Source organism: Triticum aestivum, chromosome 2B, assembly GCF_018294505.1.
Source record: "Triticum aestivum cultivar Chinese Spring chromosome 2B, IWGSC CS RefSeq v2.1, whole genome shotgun sequence".
Lineage (NCBI taxonomy): Eukaryota > Viridiplantae > Streptophyta > Magnoliopsida > Poales > Poaceae > Triticum > Triticum aestivum.
The window spans coordinates 811,482,356-811,506,154 of NC_057798.1; the positions used below are offsets into that span (position 1 = coordinate 811,482,356).

A 23,799-nucleotide genomic window follows, 5' to 3' on the forward strand; every position below is an offset into this window, starting at 1 on the left:
TGATAAAAACTTCAAAAAATAAAATCCTTCGAGAGGTAGTTATATTACTACATCTACTAGTTAGCAAAATTTAAAAAATTAAATTTGGACATGTTTTGCAAAAAGTGTAGGGAAAATGTAAAACGGCTATAACTTTTGCATACGATGTCGGGAAAAAAGTATAATATATCAAAATGTTCAACACGAAAATCCGCATACGATTTTGACCGCCTACGGCCTGTTTGCAAATTTTTAGAATCCTCAAATTATAAAAGGAAAAAAAGTTATGCTCAAATTTTTTTTTTGTATTTTCGTTAAATCTGGTCAAACTATAGTCAAACTACTTATTCAAGAAGTATTAGTGTTACTAAATAATTATTCAAGAATATTAGTGTTACTAAATAATTATTTTCAGTTTTTTTTTGAATTTTTGTCAAATCTGGTCAAACTATGGTCAAACTGTGGTCAAACTATGGTCAAACTACTTATTCAAGAAATATTAGTGTTACTAAATAATTATTTCAGTTTTTTGAATTTTGGTCAAATCTGGTCAAACTATTTATTCAAGAAATATTAGTGTTACTAAATAATTATTGCTTTGTACAATAATAGCTTCAAACTCAAACAGTGAAATGTGTGACTTCATGCTCAAGCTAAACTCCTGAGAGTTAATAGGATTGACATCTTACTATTGTCAGGAAAACAACAAGTGCAGACATGGAAACGAGGGGGAATAGTACCCAAAAGTTAAGCGTGCTCGGGCTGGAGTAGTGAGAGGGATGGGTGACCGGTCGGGAAGTTAGATAATTTGGAATGACGAGGGATGATTAGAGATTAGAGGTTAAATTGAGCAGTGATGAGGGGTTCGTGATTAGAGATTAAATTGTAAAATAATTAAGAAATTTGGAAATCGGGAAAAAAATTCAAAAAATTTCAATTTTTTTTTAAAAATTTACCAACTGGGACTAAAGGTGGAGCTGTTGGAGCTCTAGCTAGCGGCCACGTGGGGGGCTTTAGTAACGACCTTTAGTCCCGGTTCGAGAACCGGGACTAAAGGCCCTTATAAACCGGGACTAAAGGGCTACGGAGCGAAAACCTTCTAAAGGCCCTTTTCTACTAGTGTATGTAGTACTCCCTCCGTAAAGAAATATAAGAGCGTTTAGATCACCATGATCTAAACGCTCTTATATTTCTTTACAGAGGGAGTATTAACTGTTGGTCAAACTTGAACCTCAACTGCATGTGTGCTGTGCATTTTGGGATGAATGGAGTGATACACATCATAGGAACCACCCCTCAGATTGTTTCTTGCTTAATTGTGATCTATTTTAGCAATTCAAGTTTTGTTTTTTTTCTTGGTGAATGTTATACTGGTCTCTTCCTTATGAAACTTTTGTTAATTACTACTCCCTCTGTCCCATAATATAAGATCGTTTTGCAAGCTGTTTTAGCTTGCAAAACGGTTTTACATTATGGGACGGAGGGAGTAGCAGTTACATGATAGTATCTTGTTTTGTTTAAATGGCTTTCGCTTGCTTGTCCCAAAATAATTGAGTTCTCTTATGCAGGGAAAGGTTGTAGTTCTCCTAGTGATGTTAATCCTGATGGAAGCTATGCGTCCTCATCCAGTCCATCTTCTGCTTTTAAATTAGTACGCAGTGCCACAAGCCAAATGACGAGTTGGGCCCCGTTCAGCAGAAAAAGGAAACGTGAAGAGGTTCCAGCTCTAGCTCCTGAGATTAAACAAGACATTTCTCACAGAATCAACAGAATAGTGAAACATTTATGCACTATTGGCAATTCTGTGCAGAGAGTTCTTCAGCTTGAGATCTCGCGCCCCACTGCAACATCAAGTGAGAGTCAGAATATTTGTAGGAATGTTCGCATGACAACTTCTGTTCCAATTGAATGTAAGGTGTATGGGAGGGATGCAGAGAGAGACAAGATAATAGAGCTGTTGATAGAAGGGGGATCTAGTCATCTGAATGTTTTGCCAGTGGTTGGTATGGGTGGTATTGGGAAGACGACTCTTGCTAGATATGTATACAATGATGAAAGAATTGTAAATCATTTTGATTTGCAAATGTGGATTTGTGTATCCACGAACTTCGATGAAAGGAGACTTACACTTGAGATCTTAGAGCATGTCTGTAAAGATAGACAAGAGTACGAAAATGTAAGCAATTTCAATGTACTACAGGGGATCCTTTTGAAGTACATCAGAAAGAAAAGATTTCTGCTCGTATTGGATGACATGTGGGAAGACAAGGACAAGATTGGATGGATTAAACTCTTGGCTCCATTGAAAGGTAATCAAGTAAGTGGTTGCATGATACTAGCAACAACTAGAATGAAATCAGTTGCAGAAATGATACGAACGATGGATGAAGTCAGAATGAGTGGCCTGAATGAAAATGAGTTTTGGGTGTTATTCAAGGCATGTGCATTTGGTAATGAGAACCACGAGGGTGATCCTCGTTTGCAGTCTATTGGCAAACAGATTGCTGAATCACTAAAGGGCTGCCCACTTGCTGCACGAAGTGTTGGTGCACTTTTGAACACAAGTGTTAGCGATAAGCATTGGAGGATAGTTCGGGACAAATGGAGATCTCTCCAAGAAGATGCTGATGGTATTTTATCTGTCTTGAAGCTCAGTTATGATTATCTACCAGTTCACCTTCAACACTGTTTCTCGTACTGCTCTTTGTTTCCAAAGAGCAAACTATTTGATGGGAAAGAATTGGTCCATGCATGGATATCACAGAATTTTGTGCAGTGTGAAGACCCTACCATGAAATTGGAGGAAATAGGGCGGCGATATTTGGATAGATTAGTTGATTTGGGCTTCTTCCAGAAGTTTGGCTCACGCTATGTTATGCATGATCTAATTCATGAATTGGCAAGGAAAGTTTCATCAAACGAGTGTGCTACTATACATGGATTGAAACCTGAGGCAATTCAACCATGTGTTCGCCATCTGTCAATCATAACTACTGCTTTTGATAAAGATAAACCTGGCAGTTTTCCTCATGAGAAGTTTGATCAAATACTTCAGAAGGTTGGGCCTTCGCAAAAATTGAGGACTTTGATGTTGTTTGGGCGAAGCAGCGTAAATTTATTTGGGTCCTTACATACTTTATGCAGGAAGGCAAAATGTTTACGATTCCTAAGAATTTATGTGACAGATGCTGACATCAGCTCTATACACAGTTTATTAAATCCATGCCATCTTCGCTATCTTGAATATATTCATGTTGACATTACAGACAGATCATTATATAGAGTCTACAACAACACTGTGTTTCCTCAAGCACTGACAAGATTCTATCAACTTCAAGTATTGAATGTGGGAATTTCAGGCAATTTTGTTGTGCCTGCTGATATGCATGATCTTGTTAATTTGCGCCATCTTATTTCTCATGAGAAAGTGCATCAGGCAATAGCTTGTGTTGGCCACATGACCTCTCTTCAGGAATTAAGTTTCAAGGTTCAAAATGTCGGTAGTTTTGAGATAAGAGAACTTTAGTCCCTAAATGAGCTTGTACTACTTGAAATTTCTCAACTTGAAAACGTGAAGACTAAAGAAGAGGCCAGTATGGCCAGGCTGTCAGACAAAGAGTATCTAGAAACATTGTTGTTGTCATGGGAGGATAACAGCACGAGCCTTCAAGCAGAGGCAGCAAAGGATGTGCTTGAAGTTCTTCAGCCACATCAGGATCTCAAAACTCTAGAAATAACCGGATATGGTGGTGCTACCTCCCCAACCTGGCTTTCTAATAATTCCTCACTTACCTTGCTGCAGATACTTCATCTAGAGAAGTGCAGGGAATGGCAAATTCTTCCAACTCCTGAAATGCTTCCTTTCCTTAGGAAGTTGACATTGATCAGAATGTTGAATTTAACGGAAATCTCAGTTCCTTCCTTGGAAGAGCTGATCTTGATTGATATGCCCAAATTGGAAAAGTGTATCGGTTCTTACGGAATGGAATTGACTTCCCGTCTAAGGGTTTTGATGATCAAAAACTGCCCTCAACTGAACGAGTGCACTCATTTCCAGAGTTACTCTTCTTTCGACGCAGAGCAGAAGTCATGGTTTCCGTCTCTCCGCAAACTGTCCATCGGGATGTGTCCTCATATACTAAAGTAATTTTCTTCTCTCTAATTCTCCTGCTCAATACATCTGAAAATTCTTGAACACTTACTTTGATAAATGATTTTGCAGCAACTGGCCAGTCCTTCCATTAAGAGATATGGGGGCGCTCAAGGAGCTGGAGTTGATGGACCTGCATGTTGTGAGAGAATTGGCAGTCCCTTCTCTGAAGAAGTTGGTGTTGATAAAAATGTCAAGCCTGGAAGTTTGCAGCAGTCTAACGACTTCCCCACCTCTGCAACTTTTACCTTCCCAAGGTGCTCAAAGGGGATGGCCATCAAGTCTCCGTAGACTCGTCAAGGGGGTTCGGACCCTTCCAACAATAAGGATAAGACAGAGAGGTTTCACTGTCGAATCTAATGAGTTGTCCCTGCTTGATGACAGTATCCTGGCGTTCAATAACCTTGGGGGCACAATATCATTGCGCATAGAAAATAGTCCAAATCTTGTATCTCTTTCAATTGAAGCTTTCAGCCAGCTCATTGCTTTAGAGTATTTATATATACGCAACTGCCCTAATCTGACCATGTCAAACACTATCTCAGAGTTTGTCCAGGAAAACAGTATGCCTGCAAGCAACATTGTCCTCCCATCTCTCAAACATGTTAACATTGACACATGTGGAGTAACAGGGAGGTGGCTAACACAAATGCTTTCACATTCACCGTCCCTTGAGAGGTTGCAATTAACTAACTGTCCGCAGATAAAGTTTCTATCAATCAGTCAACCTACAGAAACGGAAGGAACCAGGAGTTTGGCTTCAACAGCGATGACCACAGCCCAAGATGAACAGGAACTAAAACTGCCATATAATCTCCTATGTTCTCTCAAGACGTTATGTATTTCGAAGAGCCTGGACCTGGAGTTCTGCGGGGGTAAGAGAGAGCTCACAGGATTCACCTCTCTTAGGAAGCTACACCTTGTTGGTTGCCCCAAGCTAGTCTCATCGTGGATTGGGGAAACAAATGATGATGGTACCATGCATGTTAGTAGATTGCTCCCGCCATCACTTGAAGACCTTTGTATGGGTCCTCTCCCAGAAAACTTGCAGTCATTCACTCCCCAAGGCCTTCTCTGCCTCAAAAGGTTAAATCTATTTAGTGGCCCGTGTTTGAAGTCTGTGCAGCTACATTCCTGTACGGCCTTGGAGTTCTTGCGAATCGCATGTTGTGTCCAGCTGGCTGCACTGGAGGGCTTGCAGTTTCTCAGCTCTCTCCGAAGCTTGTGGATGGAGATGAATCCCGAGCTGTCTTCTGCATGGGATCTCAAACTGCTGGAGCAAGAACAGGGTGGCAATCAAATTCAGCTGCTTCCTCCCTCACTTGTAGAACTTCGGATCTGGAAGCTCACAGATAGTGTCCTGTCCGGTCTCCTGTCCTGCCTTCCTGCCTTGACCAAATTAGCAATATTGATCAGTCCAGAATTGACGTCTCTACAGTTGGCATATTGCACGGCACTGGAAGAGTTGGAAATTGGATATAGCAAGTCGCTTCCATCGATCGAGGGGCTCCAGTTCTGTAGAAACCTGACATCCTTGAAAGTATTTAAGTCCCCTGACTCCAGTTCCTGTTTGGAGTATGTGTCGCGCCAGCAAGGGGCCTCTGAGATCTGGTCTCGACTGAAAACTCTTAACATTAGTGACCCATCATCTGCCCTTTCCAAGCCCTTGTGCAAACAGCTCACAACTCTAAGATGCCTAAACTTCACCTGTGGGGGTGATAAACAGGGAGAGACCTTGGTGACCCTAACAGAAGAACAAGAGAGCGTGTTACAGCTTCTAACCTCACTCCAAAAACTTGTATTTCATAGCTTCCCGAATCTCTTGTCACTTCCTGCAAACCTACAAAGCCTGACCTCCCTCAAGATGTTATCTATCAATCATTGTCAGAGGATCACAAGGCTTCCAGACATGGGCCTTCCACCTTCACTTAGGTACCTTAAGTTAGTCAGTTGCAGTGAGGAGCTAGGTATGCAATGTAGAATTGCAGCAACTAAAAAGCTAAGGGTCAAGATTGAATATCTGAAATAATCAACAGTGTCTACTTCTAAGGTACACATTCGCAGCATTTTGCTTACATAACTAGTTTACATGCTCACTCTCTTCTTGCTAAATACAATTCATCTCTATGCAGACAGATTGCAGCCACCCGAGATGTTGTACATATTGCTGAACTCGCTGTCACCACTCACCAACACATTTTGTGCAAGTGCCATTCAACCCTTATTTGGCTTTCCACGAGCTACTTTAGTCGCATGTGGGATGGAGCCAGAAACCATGGTCGAAAGTGGCTAGTCTTTTTGGTTTACCAGGGGCATTGTGACCATTCACTCATTCTTGTGTCTTTTCTAGTTGGTGGCTGCCTTTGATCTATGCTGTAGAGCAAGCCTTACCATGGTATATATGCTTCTTTTACTTATAGTTTTATCCTGATTAGGTTTGTCAGTGTCTCCGTGCTGTAGTATAGTACTCCCTCCGTCCGGAAATACTTGTCATCAAGATGAATAAAAGGGGATGTATCTAGATGTATTTTAGTTCTAGATACATTCCTTTTTGTCCATTTTGATGACAAGTTTTTCCGGACGGAGGGAGTATATTTTTCAAAAAGGTGTAGTATAGTATATGGTGATATTAGTTTTTCTTGGTTACTTTCTGATTAACGAATGAAACTATTTTAAGTATGTTTTCTGCTACCTAACTAATTACGCATCCATCTTGTCCAGTTCCATTAATCACCCCATGTGCTTATTCTGAACAGCACATATCAATGCATTTAACTAGGATCTCTGTCATGGTTGGATGAAAATAATGCTGTTAACTAAAAATAATGGCTCGTATTTTTCGATTTGTAGTTGATTGTTCAGCATGAGATATGAATTTAAAAATGTAGGAGAATCATATAATTTACTAGTTACTACTATCTCTGTCTCATGATGTACTTTCGCTGAGAAAAAAGGATGGCAGTTGACTGACACTAGGTTTGTTGCTGCAGTGTTGTTGCATTGCTCTAGGTTTGTTATTCAGTAAAACAATGCAGTCGATCGCTGGAACCGACCTCACACAGGATGCTTAATGTTATCATATTACATTGGTCAACCAGGACTACTTGATGAGTGATGACCACACATTAATTTGTTGGTTGTCTGGCTGTACCATTTCAGGTACGTTCTGTTCATTACTCCCTCTGTCCAAAATAAGTGTCGCTGACTTGGTACAACTTTGTACTAAATTAGCGACACTTGATTGCAATGTTTTAAATAGCGGGCTATGACATTTTTGCGGCGGCTTCTCCAAGAGCTATGAGAGACTATAGCGGGGCTAAGTCTCATTTAGCGGTTTTGCATAAATCATACCCCCTCGGTTCCTAAATATAAGTCTTTTTAGAAATTTCAAATGGACTACCACATACGGATGTATATAGACATATTTTAGAGTGTAGATCCACTCATTTTGCTCCGTATGTAGTCACCTGTTGAAAATCTCTAGAAAGACCTATATTTAGGAACGGAGGAAGTAATAAAATCAATCAATAATTACTATACAATTAGGCATCATCAATAATTACTAAATTATGGGACGGAGGGAGTAGCTAGTTATTGAAATAAATTACAAGATCTACCATATAATGGGACGGAGGCCGTGGAAACTGGTCTGCTGCAACACCAATCCAACTCTGAATACAACACCTAGGTAGTTGAGTTTACAGATTCAGAGAGAGAACCCAAATGAACCGAGGAAATTAACATTGCTCGTTATATCAAAAACAGAGGACAAGACAGAAGATAGAGGACCACGAGCCTGGCGGTGGAGTTTGGCCGAGCCGCCGCGTCAGCCAGCCACCGCCCGCCAAGACGCATCGCCGGAAGCTGCCGGAGGGGCGACCGAACTCAGAGCAACCGGAGAATGGGCGTCTGGGAGAAGCCGGAAGCACCATGGCCGAGCCGCTGCGACAGCCAGAGTACTCGCCGGTGGGTAGCCGACCGTGGCCGCCGCCATCGCCGTTTGTACTGTGGATTTGTTGGGGTTTTTTTTAGGAAAAGTTTGTAGCGTGGATGCAGGGGATGTGATTTGGGGCAGCTAGGTTAGACTGTTTAGCCCACGCACGCGATGTTGGGCCGAAATTTTGGGCCGGCCGGCAGTACAGATAACGCTAAATGAGGTCCAGATTTTCGTATGATGACAAAACTGCAGCAGGAGGCACTCCTGGAGCAAGCCGGCAGCCGGTCAAACATGGCGGTAGAGGAGAAGGTCTGGATGTCTTTGTGGAGTTTGAAAATGCCTTCCAAGCTGAAGGTTTTCTTATAGAGGTTGGTTGTGTAGGTATAGCCACTAGCATCGACTAGACGACGCCCATCACCGACGCACTCTTCTCTTGGGAGCATTGGCCCAGCGGAAATCCGCCTCCATCGATGCGTGCTGCAGCTCATCGCCGTCGCATCACTCTCCCACCGCTACTTCTATCTGGTCTCGATCAGATATTTAGTGTTATCAAGTTGATTTTAAACAAGAGATGAGATGTTGAGTAAGTTTGGACTCAACACTGAAGTGTTCGGGCATTTTCACTTCCTTGAAGAATTGAGGATAGCTGATTGTCCAAACATCCGCCTCGAAATGTTGGTTTCGCCATCCCTTAAGAAGCTCAGCCTGAGCAGCTCTGGTCTCTTTTGCAATATTGACTGCTGCTCCCTCACCTCCTTTGAATTTGACTGTAATTCAGCCACGTCCCTCCAACTACAAACGTGGAGTCTTCCATCCCTACAGTGGTTGTTCATTCAATGCAAATCTCTTGCATCTGTTGGCGGCTCCCCTAATCTTTCCATTTCTACAGGCACAAGCAGCATTAGAGCTTTCACGTCCCTTACTATCCTACAAGTTAGCTACTGCTATACATTGTCAACCCTTGATGACATCCTAACACAAGAACACCTACCTGCTATTGAGAAAATTGAAGTCAGATGTTGTCGCAAGTTATTGTCCCTGCCAGGTGAAAGGTTTGTGTGTTTCTCTTATCTGAAACATCTGGCGGTTTATGAATGCCCAAGTATCAACTGGCAAATGGGGTTTGTGTTGCCAGCATGTCTCCTAAGCTGCTTAGAGAACCTCACATCCCTTGTCTCACTGAGAATTGGTGGCCATGGTATAACATCAATTTCTGGCGACATTTGGCGCAGTAATCTTGCATCACTTGAGGTGTTGGAGATCAAGGATTGTCGAGACCTTGTTTCAATTGGTGGAGCAAAGGCAGTTGCAAACATAAAGGAGGTGCTAATATCCGGCTGTCCAAATTTAGAGGAAGTGGAGCAGATGGACACAAGATACCGCCAAAGGTATTTGTGTTAACACTTTTTTCTCATGTATATGCAGTAAAAATCCCACATAAAACATCATGACTAAAGTACGCTGGACTTACTTGTTGATGACACCTACCTACATGTTTTGTCTGAATAGTTCGCACAGAAGTTTGATCTATTCATATTTCCCCGAAACTAAACTTTGATGTTTATAGTAATTCTATGTAGAGGAAATTGTAATTTTTTTTATTTTGTTTGCTGAGTCTTTCTCTCTTGCCAAATTTGTTGTATTAACCATGTTTTTCTCTTCCAGGTGAGGAAATATCAGGCAAGCACGAAGGAACCCGAGGACAACTAAGACATAATGCTTCGTCTCGCCTGATCTAGAGAAGCCTACTTACTGAACATTTCTGAAGAGAGTGTTTGGGGTTTCACTAGTGAGGAAAAACAATTTGGTTTGGTTTGCAGGATTCAGACTAGTCGTTTGTATTTGTCTGAGTTTGAACTACAACAAAATAGAATGAATGGACTTTGTAGGAAGAAGCGGGTTTCAAGTTTCAGAAGTAGCTCCAAGTACTAGCCTAAAGTTTGACGTAAGACCTTGAATGGCTCATATTTTGACGCCTCTGACGATCATTTTAAGCTGCTGCGCAAAGTTGGTTGGGCTTAACTTTTACTATATCTAATGTCTGCTAGAAAAAGAGCTGCTGCACTGCCGTTTTTTGAACCCTGCCTGCAATCAATTCAGACTTTATTAAGCGTCTCCAAGCCATGTTCTGAGTAGCCAGATGAATTTGGTTTCTTCGGCTCTGGTTTGGTTTCTTCTTCTGCTAGAAATAGAATCCAGTAATCTATTTTAGCTGTGAACAAACAATTATTGTCGAAGGAAAAGATGGAGAGAAGTTTTAGCAAGCTGAGGAGGAGAGAAATCGAGCAAAGCAGAAGGCTCTGTTACGAAGATGTGGAGAAGGCAGAGAAGATATAATTTGGTATTCTTCTCATGCACTGCTCAAGGAATCGCGCAACCAGCCAAGCCGAAGCCCCCCGCGTCGCTCCCACATTGGGCGACTCAGGCGGGCCGCTACCCTAGCTGCCGCCAAGCCCCGATCTACTCCTCTCCTCCCGTCGCCGCCATGTGACGCCGCGGGGCTATGCCCGGGGGCAGATGGCGGCGGCGGGGATCTCTCCTCTCCCGCGGCTTGGGGTGGGGTGGGCCCCCAGCTTGTGGAGGCGCGGCTGGTCAGATCCTGCTGCGTGGCGGCCGGCGGCTCTGTGGTCGGTCGAATCTCAGATCGGCGGCGGCGGCATGGAGGGCCTGGTGTATGGATCGGCTATACGTGTGGTCTGGCTTCCGGTCAGATCTAATCTAGCCGGTGTGACCTACTCCATGCGCGGCGACGGTGATCGATGGTGGTCCTGTGCACACGAGGCTGGATGGAGGTTCCTCGAGCGGATCCGGGTGAAAACCCTGCTCTTGGCTCATTGCAAGATTGGTGATGTGGCGTTTTCTGCGACCCCTTCTTTGAAGGCATCATCGTGGAGAAGCACTACACCCCTATCCGCCACCTTCGGGGGAAATCTTGGTTGATCGGATGACTGCGGTGCTCTTGCGCGGTATCCCTCTTGGGGTCGTCATTCTTAGAGGTATGCATAGGCTCGATGGACCAGAGGACGACATCCACGGTGGAGCGGCGTTCCATGTAACGCATCGACGAGGTGGAGTCTTGGCGGTGGCTCGGCAGGGCCTTGGCGACGGATGTGTGATGATGGACACACATAGGGAGGAGGTGTTGTCTGGCTCCATGGTGGTGTCGACAGTAGGGCTTGCAAGGGCGATGCGTCAGTATTTGCTCCGAAGTTGGATCGACAGAAGACGGCGGCTAGAACCTATGAGAGTGCATTGGACTGGTTTGTGCCCCAGACCTGGTATGTGGTTTGTTTGGTGTCCTCGGCTTTAGATGTTAGGCTTAGGTAAGAGTCTCGGTATTCGGCTCACACTTTCTGCACCCTTCATCAATGGATAGGAGTAGCGACAAATGTTGCCAAGATCATGGCTTCAGACATGTTGATGTATTACTTTGTAAGATCTTCGTAAATAATTAATAAAGTGGTTGTATGCATCTCCCGGATCGAGGGTCATCCTCCTTTTTCAAAAAAAAAAAAAACAATGTTCTGCTTCAATAGTCTCGTAAATTTAAAAATTAAGGACATCTCTTTCATGTTTTCACTCGATCATATTCCATTCCGTTGTGCACGGTGCTACTCCTAGCTATGGGCGGAGCTAAATAAGGACATGGGTGTACAAATGTACACACATTTTTTTTTCAAAAAGCTTGCATACTAAGGTATAATTCACATATACTCCCTCTGTCCCATAATATAAGAGCGTTTTTTACACTACACTAGTGTCAAAAACGTTCTTATATTATGAGACGGATGGAGTAGAACCATATAAATTAAATAAATTTGGGTAAAAAAAAGTTTATTAGTGGACTTTGTACACCCATTGTTCAGATGCTAGCTCCACCACTGACCTAGCATGCATCATCACGGCACCGCCTCTATATGATCATGCAGATTTGAGGTGTGGGATGTTGAGAGGGTACATTACATTTCCAGCCGAAACAGTGGCGTTCGGTTTTGCCTTCTTAGGTGGCCTTTGTTTGAGCTACAGATAGTGATTCCTGGATTCTAGCCCAGTCAAAATAGGATTCACAAACAAACAGTCAGATTTCAACGCCATTTGTCTAGAATCCGATTCTCCAAATTGCATTGGACACACCCGGAAGCTGGAATCGGCGATTTTGCTGATTTCCGAGCGCCCACTTACCCCCTTTCAAATATGGGTCAACTTCTCCCCATTATTACGATGAAAATGCCACCGCAAGCCCAATCCAACCTGTCAATTGACAGGGTCTAGTCTTTCGCTTGCACACATCCACCTAGCGAACAGAGGCAGAAGAAACATAGAGGGGATGGTTGTCTAGGGTTCACCCGCCACCATCGTCGCCGGCCCCATCACCGGCAAGGCTTGTGGATCCGGTCCCCTCCGCCCTCGGACATACACCGGATGTCGCAGATCCGCCGCGCCGCCATCCCGTAGCAGCTGTCGCCCCTGCTCTCAGCCGCCGTCCTGTTATCCACTTGTGCCGGCGGCCTAACCTCTCTCAGCACCGCGCCGGAGCTCCAGCGGAACCACGCCGGAGGCCACCTTGGCCCCCGACTCCACCAACCCTGCCCCATCTCCTACCAGGGAGGAGAAGGTCTTATTTAGTGCGGGCTGGATCCTCCCCGAGTGCAGTGATGTCGAAGAGGCTGAAGGACAGGCGAAGCTTTTAGGCATGCAAACTTTGGAAAAAAAATATATGTTGGTCCGACGATATTCGAGACAGACTGTGCGGCTGTTGTGGAGGCCCTCGATGCAAAGTCTGGGATCAGGCCAAGATGGTGGGCTACTTATAACGATTCGTTGGAATTGTTGAAGAATTCCCCATCCTGGTGAGTGACAAAGATTGGAAGAGAGAGCAACGTGGCTGCACATAAACTTGCTGCTTACGCTATATCTAATGGCAATTTTTTATGATGAGCAGTGTGCCATGTAGTATAACTGATGTAATCTTGAAAGATTGTACTCCGGGTACAAGTAATATATAAAGCTCTCTTTTCCCCTCAAAAAAAAAATACATCCGCAAACAAACACATACTATTGGGGATTAGAAGGGGATTGGGTTTCTGTCTAGGGTTAGGGTTGAGGATGGAGGAAGAACGGGCCATGGGGTTGAAGCAAGAACTGCCCAAGGGGGTGGGGAAGCCTGCCGCGACAACCACCATGAGAGGGAGCGCCGTGCGCCGTGCTGCTCGGGAAGACGGCGGCCAGGGGCGGCGAGCGCAAAGGAGGTGGGTGCGGTCTGGAAGGGAAGGAGAGGGACGTGCCCACACGCGGGGGAGGAAGTGATCCGCCGGAGAGAGAGGAGACGAAGGAGACGGCGGACGAGATCTGACCTGCGCCGCCAGGAGCTCCGCGTCGGGGTCGTGCGCGCCGCTTCTCCCGCTCGAGCGCCTCTTCTCCCGCTCGAGCCCGCCTCTTATGTTTCGGGCTGTTTCTGGAGAGGTCGAAGAGGTATGTTGCGGGCTGGTTCCCGAATATCAGCGAAAATCGAGCTCCCCCCCTCCGAATTCGGGAACGGATACGCGGGCTTTCAGAGCGGGGCAACGAATATTGCAGGCCAATTCGGTGGGCTGATTAATTGTATATCTAAACAGCAGAATTCGGGCTATCCAATGCCAATATCAATATCTGGGCCTGAATATCAACATCCAAACGAAGTGTCATGTATTAGGCAGTAACCTATATCGTTAGTACTAAAGTACTCTGAACTTACTTGCTGATGGCATTTACATGTATTGTATGTCTTGTTTCTGTTTCTGTTTAGTCTCTATAGAGTTTTTATCTGTTCATATTTCCCAAAAGAAAAGTGTAATGTTCCATAGGTAACATTTTGGAAAAACTTTCTAACCTGTAGATGTACGAGTGTTGCGTGTATAAAGTTGAAAGTGTCCTTTTGTTACAAATTATCTGCGCTGACCATGTGTTTGTTCTTCAATGTAAAGAAATAACAGGCGAGCATGCAGGAATCCATAGCTGCATGGTTTGGATGTTGGAAGACCCGTGGACAAGTAGGAGTAATTGGGAATTTCGAACAAAAAAGAATGCCTGGACCTATGGAAAAACGGCTGAGATTTGTGCTGTGTCTGTAAGACATGTTGTATCCAGATTTCTCGGATTCTAATCAACTTAGTGGCTTGATATTTCGAACTGCTACAAAGCTAAACCAAATGCCCTTTTGGGATCTGATGGGTTGTAGAGAGGTGGACTTTGAGGCAGCTCAGACCATTTCCTTAGCAATCTTCGTCACAAGACATGTTGAAGCTACATCTGAATGCTTTGGTGCGGTTAGACATGTTGACTGATGCGTCGCCGTTTTGGTGTTGTTGCCGCTCTCTCTCACGCCGGACTGAAGGTAGACGAAACACTTTTTCCGGCGACAAACGCCCTGGCGCTTCAACGCCCCGGCGCTCCAAACGCCCTGGTTTTTCTTTTGTTCCAACTGGATAGCTCCGCCCATGCGGTTACAACGATCAGGGGATTTTATACCCAGGCTAGTACACACGCACGCACTCAACGACCAGCCACACCGGCCATGAACCCACGGACGTCTAGCTAACTAATCTTATCCTGCAACTCACGCATGCATGCCGCTCGCCGATACGGCCGGTTCTCAAACTGCTGGACGTAGCGCCCACGCGAACCTCCGCTCCGCACGCACGCCTAGCATCTCGCTCGCCCAGGCTATGCGCACGACGCGTTCCAGCCCGATCACAGGCACGGCATGCACCGGCATCCCATCCAAACACACAAGCCACACTACCGCATCCCGCACGTCCCACACGTCCCGTGCGTCCCCCGACGAGCCCGACGCCGTGGCTTATTCCAACATTTGGTGCATGTGGCGTTGCAGATTCAAACACCTTGGGCTCCCTCTCTGTCTCTGACCAATGTAGTGACCATGCCAGCTTTAGTTTCCGAATGTTTTCCTTCTCTCTCTCTCTCTCTCTCCACATTTATATGTATCCTCTTGTCCTTCCACCCGTTGCTTACTCAATAATTGGTTGGCATGCTGCACTGCACCTATACGGCCAGACAGTGATAAATGAGGCAAGACAGTGATAATCATCAGCACCAGAACTCCATGATGCTAACCCCAAAACAGAGTGTTAAACAATGAGACAGTTCAGAATCGGAATTTTCGCCAGTTGATGCTGGTGTTGTTAAAACATTCTAGTACTACCATCCCACTCCTACTTGTTTTTTTTTTAGAAAAAAGGAGGATGACCCCCCGGCCTCTGCATCTGGGAGATGCATGCAGTCATTTTATTGATTATTCTCAAGGACCTTACAAAGTAGAGCAACAATATGCCTGAATCTGCCATCTTGGCAACATCTGCCGCTACTCTTATCCAAATGATGAAAGGGTGCAAGCTGGGCCACACACCCAGACCTCTCACCTAAACCTAACATCTAAACCGGAGGCCCCATCCGAGCCATCTGCCGGGTCCGGAGCTCAAACCGGTCCGACGCACTCACATGTGTCGTCGCCGCCATCTCCGGCTCCTACTTGTAGCCACTGGCCATCAGGTTGCTATCTACAACTCCGGACAGCCAAAAGAATACTGATACTATGTAGAGCAGAGCAGAGTAGTGACAGTCTGACAGACTAGCTAAACGGAAGAGTCTAGCTAGTGCAGCAGCTGCTTCAAGTTCAGAGTTACTGCTTGGATCCCCTGATCGTCCAAGCAGAACCGGGGAATCGGGGAAGACTTGATCGCACTCGACTTCTCATCCAGATTGTGGATCTGCTTCTTTAGCTTTCTCCACACGGTCCAACCAACAACTGATTCTTTCCTAAACATTGGAACATGACTAGCTAGCGAAAAATCTTCAGGCAGAAACAGCATTGTTGTGTGTTTGAAATAGGAGGCTGTGATGGCTCACACCCGCCATTCCTTGTTGCTCCTGAAACTCTGTGTACTGAAGGCCAAGTTCTTCTGGACTGCTGCTTGTGCACAAGCAACTTCTTCAGAGCTGTCCACAGAAGCTGTTGTGGAAATAAGCTCCAGAGAAAAAAAAACCTTCCATTTCTTTTCGGCTTTTGTCATCTGAGCTTATTGTTTGATATGCTTGATGAAAACTCTAAAGTGCCCTTGAACCGTAATTTTTTGCATTAAACGAACATGGATACCAACGCATTATACTCCCATAAAGGATGTTGGAGTACCCACCTCCTCGGGCGAAGAGGCCCTCCGAGCCCGCCCGGTAAGAGCGTTCTTCGCATTGTCCCTTCTCGCGCGTGGGGCCCACTGCAACACGTGAGGCAGGCAGTTCAGGCTCGCTCGTCGGTTGGCTTTGGCCCCAGACAACAGGGTCCAGCCGGTTTGAGAGAGCCAGCTGGCTAGGGTAGTTCCGTCTAGCCAAGGGCCGCAATGAGAAGAGGCCGGCATGCGCGCGCAGGGTCCAGCCGGTTCGACGGAGCTAGCTGGATAGGGTAGTTCCATCTGGCTGGGGGCAGGATGAGAAGAGGGCGGCATGCGCGCGCCGGGTCCAGCCCATAGAAAGTGAAGAAATTTCAAAGCCATCCAACGAATCGGCTATGGGGACGGCGACGGCGTTTCACCTTGATTCTGGTGACGGCGAGGGGGCTGAACGGGCTCGACGTCGGGCAGAAGGGCGGCTGGGGCCAGGAGGCGCGCCGGCGAAGATGCAGTGACGGGGGGCGACGCAAGGGAGAGGCGAGACTTTTACTCAGAGCCGCAGCGGCCGAGTATATTTAAGGAGAAAGTTGGTGCCAGAGGAGATTTTTTCCTCCCTTATGGCCGATTGGGGATCAGTTAGGTGCGCGTTAGAGGAGTAAAACCGACTTTTCACTCCTCTAACACGGGATAGGGGGTTGGTTAGAAACGCCCTAAGTTAGTTATTTTTGCATCTGCATCATTTATTGGAGATGCTCTAAGAAAGGGCAGGAGGAAGAGCCCGTGGGAGCCATGTCACACAAAGGTTCATCCACGTGGAGCCGTTCAAGTGGATGTGTCCGCAGGAGAGTATTCAATTGAAATATGACTGATTGTATTAAATTTCCTGAAAGAATAAAATCCACGTGAAATAATTCAAAACAATTGAATAAAAACAACAAATGTATGAAATGCTTCTGATTAATACATTCATTTGCCCTCTTTGTACGATTTGACTGCATACACGGCCTGCACGATATCTGCGACGAGGAGCAAGGTGGCGGTGACGAGGCCAAGGAATGTCCAGGGGTTGCTCAAGTACTTGGTCATGAGGTAGGCCCAGGATTGATTGAGAAAGAGGCGCACGCAGTTGGTGCGGTGGTGGGTCATGCAGTAGTTCTCCACGTCTTCACGCACCTTCATGTACGCCAGCTGATTCTCCCAGTTCCTTGTCACGTCCCTGGTGAGGCCGTTGAAGAGCCTCACCACGGCGTTGTCGTTGGCAAGGTCGTGCTCCAGGACCCCGTTCCTCACCAGCAGGCGAACATCGTAGGCGGAGTCGACGATGTCCTTGAGAAACATGACGTACGCCGTCACGTCGTTGGTGGTGCCGACGCGCAGCACCTCGAACGCCATCATGTTGCGGAACATGTAGGCGGTGGAGTCATGCACGTGGATCTTGGGCATTTGGAGCGTCCCATCACTCCTATCGAACCGGAAATCGTTGAGGCGGCTTGTCTCTATGGGCAGTAACCGGATCCCTGCCTCGGTCAGCTCCCGCGCAGATCGGGCCAGGGGTCTCTGTGGACGATGGGTCTCCTCCCGCATCATATGTTGATGATGGATCATCAGACAACTGGCAGTGTTAATATGCTCTTGGATGCCCCTGAACTGGCTCGTCCGGTAGATGTCGAGCGGGTGGAGTCCCAACTCATATCTGGGCTGTGCATCTTTCTGCCCCAGGAACTTGAGCACCATGGAATTTATGGAATCTGTGTTCTGCCTCTGCGTGCATGCATGGTTCATCCATCATCATTGACAAGGCACACAGACGGCCAGCGAGATCAGCTGTCTCAATGAAAAAGCTCAAGATCACAATAATGCTGTACTTACCGGAGAGTTGCGTTCCTCCATGGCAACGATTCTCTGGAGCAACCTGAGTGGCAGCTGGTTCTCTACCAAGAGCATGTCACGTTGGACGAACGGCTTGATGTGTTGTATGCCATACCAGCTGAAGACGGGGTCGTGCGCATAGCCCTTTACAACGGAGTCCTCCTTTTGGGTCGCGTCCGTCCTCATCACCTCCAGCAGGAAGCAGCCGTCCGTGATCATCATCTCGAGGAACTTGCCCCTGTTCTCCTTGCCACGCCACTCTCCACTTAGGTCCATGTAGGAGTCCTCCAGCTCGTCGGCCACCTCTTCCACGGCCCTGACAAGGTCGTCAAGGGAGGTTATGTAGCTGTCCCGGGCCAGGAGGTGACGGACAGCCCTCAACTTGTGCTCCTCCATGGATTTCAGGTCCTGAGCGCCATGATGGAATGGGCCGAGAGACACAGTCTGCGGCTTGTAGACGCTGCCATTCCATACGCCAGTAAAAAACAAACCGTGCATAATACTTACTTACTCCCTCCGTTCCTAAATATTTTTCTTTCTAGATATTTCAACAAGTGACTACATACGGAGCAAAATGAGTGAATCTACACTTTAAAATATGTCTATATACATCCGTATGTAGTAACCATTTGAAATTTATAAAAAAACAAATATTTAGGAACGGAGGGAGTACATATATGCACAATCGATGCGGGTGGTGTGGCGTGCGGGACGCTTAGTTACCTGCTGTCGACCATCTTGAAGCGCGGTGGGACGCTGAAAATGCAGTGCTTCGGCCATCTCTGCACCTTGTCCGGCAGCTCGGCGTCCTCGAGCTTCGTCTTCATGTCCCTCACCCACGCCATCCTGCAACCAAGTGGACTACCTTGTTTACCTAGCTTAGCTTAATTAGCTCTGCGCGCTCTTTGTTGTGCTTCTCAATTCTTGCATGTGTAAATATGCAGTGTAGAGGAAGACGAAGAACAAGAGCAAGAGCCGGCTTTCGATCTTATCGACATCTCTTTCTTGCTGTATTATCACGTGGTGAGCGCAAGATAAGATAACATAGTGAATGTTTAAAGGGCGAACTTGCCAAAGTGCACTTAGTTAGACTACCATTAGGTTTAGCTTCATTTAGACTACTAGTGTGCTTTGCACAAAGCATTGGCTGCTTTAGTAGTATCACTTCGGGCTTTAGCAAAAGGAGCCCAACTAATCAAGACTACGTACCATCATGCTTAACTTTAGGCACGGTGGTGAACTGGTGGCTGAGTTGCTACTTCACTTTTATTTACAGTTAACAATGCTAAAGCTAGTTAGTCCACGTTACTACCACATGGGTCATCTGTGAAACAAGGAAATCGCCATATCTGACGGTTTTATCACGACATATGTTTAGTAATCGCTCGATCCATACGGGCGACGGTGGCTTTGAGATCCATGATGCAGCTAATCCTATGCATATTTTCATAAAGCACCCGGCAAAGAAACTATCACATGCTGATGTGAACTGGGGACCCGATCTTTCGATGAGAGACGATAACTACGATTTTGGGTGGGACTTGACCCTCACGATCCGGCTACCAACCGTACAGGGAGAACCGTACACGACTGATTTCCACGGCAATCGCTGAACCAACTCCACGGCGTTATCGACTGAGCCAACGGGCGATCAACCTATCCACGAAGGATTTTTCCTGCAAGCAAATCGAAGAACATGCAAGAAAATAATAGCCAAGCAATCTGAAATTGCGGATATGCTAGATGAATAAATCTCACAAGTTGGGGTTCCGATAGATGTCTTGACGGTCGCACTAGCCGCTACGAGCGAAGGCAAATAAAAGTAGCAATAGCTAAACTTCTCTAAACAAAACCCGAGTTTAAACCCTAAAGTAGGCTAACTATTTATTAAGGAACGGCCGCCCCTTCTGTTGATCTCGAGCAACCGACGTGGAAGAATCAGCCACGACCGGGCCGTACGGAGGCCAAACTCCCATGATGGCCCAAAGTTGTATTAGCGCACCAAAAGAAAAATCCTTGGCCACCACGTTGATTTGGTTGGTCCATGAAGTCAAAACCGAATTATGCCTTGGTCTTGTTGCATGTAGCATGCATGATGCGTCAGTTGGCCCTCTAGAAGCGACACATGCAACAAGTGATACTGCCGTTGGTTTTAACGTACAATAATCTTCATCTTCTAATTCTCTGATCCCTTTTCTCCTAAGTACAAGTAAATTGAAATGTGAGTGTAATGTCATATTCTCGTCACTTAAATTATATATACAAAGGAGCGATAGTACCTGGCCATTTATTTCTCTCGTATACATTCTAGTCATAGGTCCAGGTGCAAATGTGTGAGCTATGTTCACATCACATGCAGGGCCCATTTTCCCGCCCACGTGTGATACGTGAACCCCACTAGCGCCTACCCATTACGATGCTTAGTAATGATATGACGTCCTACGTACCTAAAAGAGTCATCTTCACTAACTTATATTTATCTTTGTCTTTTGCAGGATAACTTATATTTATCTTAACAGGCAAGCATGCATCTCATCGTACAATTATGAATGGGATATATGTCCTACCTCAGCATGCAATCATCTACTTATATCTATACTGTTGGAGTTAAACCCGATGTTGGTGCTGCCGATAAGAGCATCTCCAGTAGACCCCGTATATCGCCGACCCGCAAAACTCATTTACAGTTCGTGGGAAAACGGTTTTGCGGGCCGACACGGGCGCCGACCGAGCAGACCCGCATAAGGAACTATAAAACGGAATATTCACGGATATTCTGTTTTACAGTTTCGCTATGCGGTGTCTGCTCTGCCGGCGCCCCGCGTCGGCCCGCATATCAGATGCCGTTTTATCTGAATTTGACACCGAAGCAAACTAATAATTCAAATTATCCAAATTAGATCTCCGAAGCAAACTAAATAATTCAATACAAAACTTGTCCCGAATACAAATCACACATGAATTAAATGAAAATGAATGGAAAAAAGGAATGTGTTACTGCCTAGCCCTTTGTCAATGCTGCACAATGAAATCCTCCTGAAGCTGAAAGTGGGTGTTTGCATTTTCAATCTCTCGGTAGGTCTGAAGAAAAGGTCTAATGCGGTTAGGGTCTCTAGCTGGTTTGAGACGGCTACCCACATTTTCTTACAAGAACTCTCCAAGTTCATGCCTCTCTCATCTTCAAGAATAATATTATGAAGAATAATACAGCATGTCATGGTGTTTTTCAAGGATCGCTTGTCCCAAAAACGAGCAGGACCACGAACAATGGCAAACCTAGATTGCAAAACCCCGAATGCTCTTTCGTAAATCCTCAGATGCTACGGCCTCTAGCACAATTGTTGCATCACGAGACTTGCCACAATACATTCTCTGCCATGCCTTTGGGCAATTTTTCCACGTCCAATGCATACAATCTATGCTTCCTAGCATGCGAGGCCAACCTCTTCTCTCATTAGATGCCATCAATTTTTTTTCCGTCTTCCTCGTTGGGTGCCCAAAGATATTCATGACCAAAGACACTGATTCAATAGTAGTATCTTCACAAATGCGAAGATACTCATCGGCATAGTCAGCAGGAATGTCGTATGCAGTTACCCGCATAGCTGCCGAGATTTTTTTATATGCACTAAATCCCTTCAAGCCCGAGGCATTTCTTTTTTGAGTAAATTACCGACAATTGGCCTCGCAAGCTTGAACAATTTTTACAAAGAAGGATCGGCGCATTCGGTACCTTCTTTGGAAGATGTGCGTTGGATATGCTGGATTCTCCGCGAAGTAGTCTTGCATCAACATATCATTCCCTAGATGGCGATTTCGAGGAATGCAAAGACGGCCGACGGTCGATCCTCGCCGCCTCTTTCGGTTCTCATCTTCGTGCTCCTACACGGCGAGGGGCATCATCAACGTCTGCTGGCGATAGTTGAGAAGCAGCATCTCAACATCCGAGTCATTCGAATCGGACGAATCCTCGAGCAAAAACTTCTCGCACGGGCTCAATTCCATCTACTATATGCACCGCCGCGTTAAACCAATGTGCATACCACTGCTCGGGGCGGTGGCTCTGTGGCGGTGGATCCCGGGCGACGAAGGCGACTAGGGGCGGCTCGAATCGGCGGTTCCAGGGAGCCGATGAAGACACTCGGTGGAAGAGGGTAGGGGTGCCCCCGTGACGCGATTCCGCCCACAGATTTGGCCGGAATCGCCGGCGGCGTACGGGCGGAACCAATGGACGGCGGCGGCGGGAGAGGGTGGGCAAAGGGCGCGGGCTAAAATGTCCCTCCCGCCAACCGCTTTCCTGGGATATGGGGCACGTCGGGGCGTGGTGGAAACCCGCGTTTTCGCGGGTTGGGGATGGGATTTTGCCGTGTCCCTGAGAAAAATTTACGGGTCAGATGCGTTTGCGGGGTCTGGCCGGGCAGGATTTTCCGCGCCGGCCCTAAACCGGAACTAAAGGAAATTTTATGATTTTTTTTGAATTTCGACCCTAAACCGGAACTAAAGGAAATTTTATGATTTTTTTTGAATTTTTTTTTATTTTCAAATTTTTGAATTTTTTTAACCTCTAATCTCTAATCACCACCCCTCATCACTGCTCAATTTATGCTCTAATCTCTAATCACCCCTCATCATTCCAAATCATCTAACTTCTCGAACGGTCACCCATCCTCCCACTCCCCCAGCCTGAGCACGCTTAACTTTCGGGTTCTATTCTCCCTCGTTTCCAAGTCTGCACTTGTTGTTTTCATGACAATAGTAAGATGTCAATCCTATTAACCCTCAGGAATTTTTCATAAGCATGAAGTGACACATTTCACTGTTTCAGTTTGAAACTATTGTTTTAAAAACAATAATTATTTAGTAACACTAATATTTCTTGAAAAATTAGTTTGACCATAGTTTGACCAGATTTGACCAAAATTAAAAAACTCAAATAATTATTTAGTAACACTAATATTCTCGAATAATTATTTAGTAACACTAATACCTCTTGAATAAGTAGTTTGACCATAATACTTCTTGATTTTTTGAATTTTGGTGCCTCTAGATCTTAAAAGCCCCGTAACTTTTTTTTGTTAGGTTTTTGAGGATTTTGAAAATGTTTAACGGGTTTCCCCCAATTAAATTTGGATGTAACTTTTCGAGTAGATGATTTTTCATATAAAAAACATTTTAATCCGAGTTCGTATGCAAAAGTTATGCCCATTTTACTAAATTCTAGAGAGATTTTGCAAATAAAGTCAAAATTCATATTTGTAAATTTTCCCAACAACTAGACCACATATCACATCATTAGTTGAATGATCTGATTGACATGACCCATTCCGTTAGCTTAGCACACGATCGTTTAGTATGTTGCTATTGCTTCCTTCATGACTTATACATGTTCCTATGACTATGAGATTATGCAACTCCCGTTTGCCGGAGGAACACTTTGGGTACTACCAAACGTCACAACGTAACTGGGTGATTATAAAGGAGTACTACAGGTGTCTCCAAAGGCAGATGTTGGGTTGGCGTATTTCGAGATTAGGATTTGTCACTCCGATTGTCGGAGAGGTATCTCTGGGCCCTCTCGGTAATGCACATCACTTAAGCCTTGCAAGCATTACAACTAATGAGTTAGTTGCAAGATGATGTATTACGGAACGAGTAAAGAGACTTGCCGGTAACGAGATTGAACTAGGTATTGGATACCGACG

The 23,799-nt window shown here is 45.6% G+C and overlaps 1 protein-coding gene and 1 pseudogene across 1 annotated transcript; one reads left to right on the forward strand and one right to left on the reverse strand.

The window, feature by feature from the left end:
• The first annotated feature begins 611 nt into the window (after positions 1 to 611).
• LOC123039776 (disease resistance protein RGA2-like) lies at positions 612 to 8,986 on the forward strand (annotated as a pseudogene).
• An 8,130-nt stretch (positions 8,987 to 17,116) lies between these two features.
• LOC123042996 (UPF0481 protein At3g47200) lies at positions 17,117 to 19,038 on the reverse strand. The gene is made up of 3 exons (XM_044465324.1): positions 18,821 to 19,038; positions 18,098 to 18,557; positions 17,117 to 17,989 (listed from the first exon to the last, which is right to left on the reverse strand). The coding sequence occupies exons 1-3, from the start codon at positions 18,940 to 18,942 to the stop codon at positions 17,195 to 17,197; spliced, it is 1,377 nt and encodes a 458-aa protein (XP_044321259.1). The 5' UTR covers positions 18,943 to 19,038; the 3' UTR covers positions 17,117 to 17,194.
• Positions 19,039 to 23,799: the final 4,761 nt, after the last annotated feature.

Bases quoted from the DNA above. Each gene is read 5' to 3' on its own strand.
- LOC123042996 (XM_044465324.1), bottom strand. From the start codon at position 18,942: ATGGCGTGGGTGAGGGACATGAAGACGAAGCTCGAGGACGCCGAGCTG. The intron at 18,558-18,820 runs GTAACTAAGCGT...ATGGAATGGCAG, and splicing joins TTCAAGATGGTCGACAGCAG to CGTCTACAAGCCGCAGACTG. The intron at 17,990-18,097 runs GTAAGTACAGCA...GCATGCACGCAG, and splicing joins TGGAGGAACGCAACTCTCCG to AGGCAGAACACAGATTCCAT.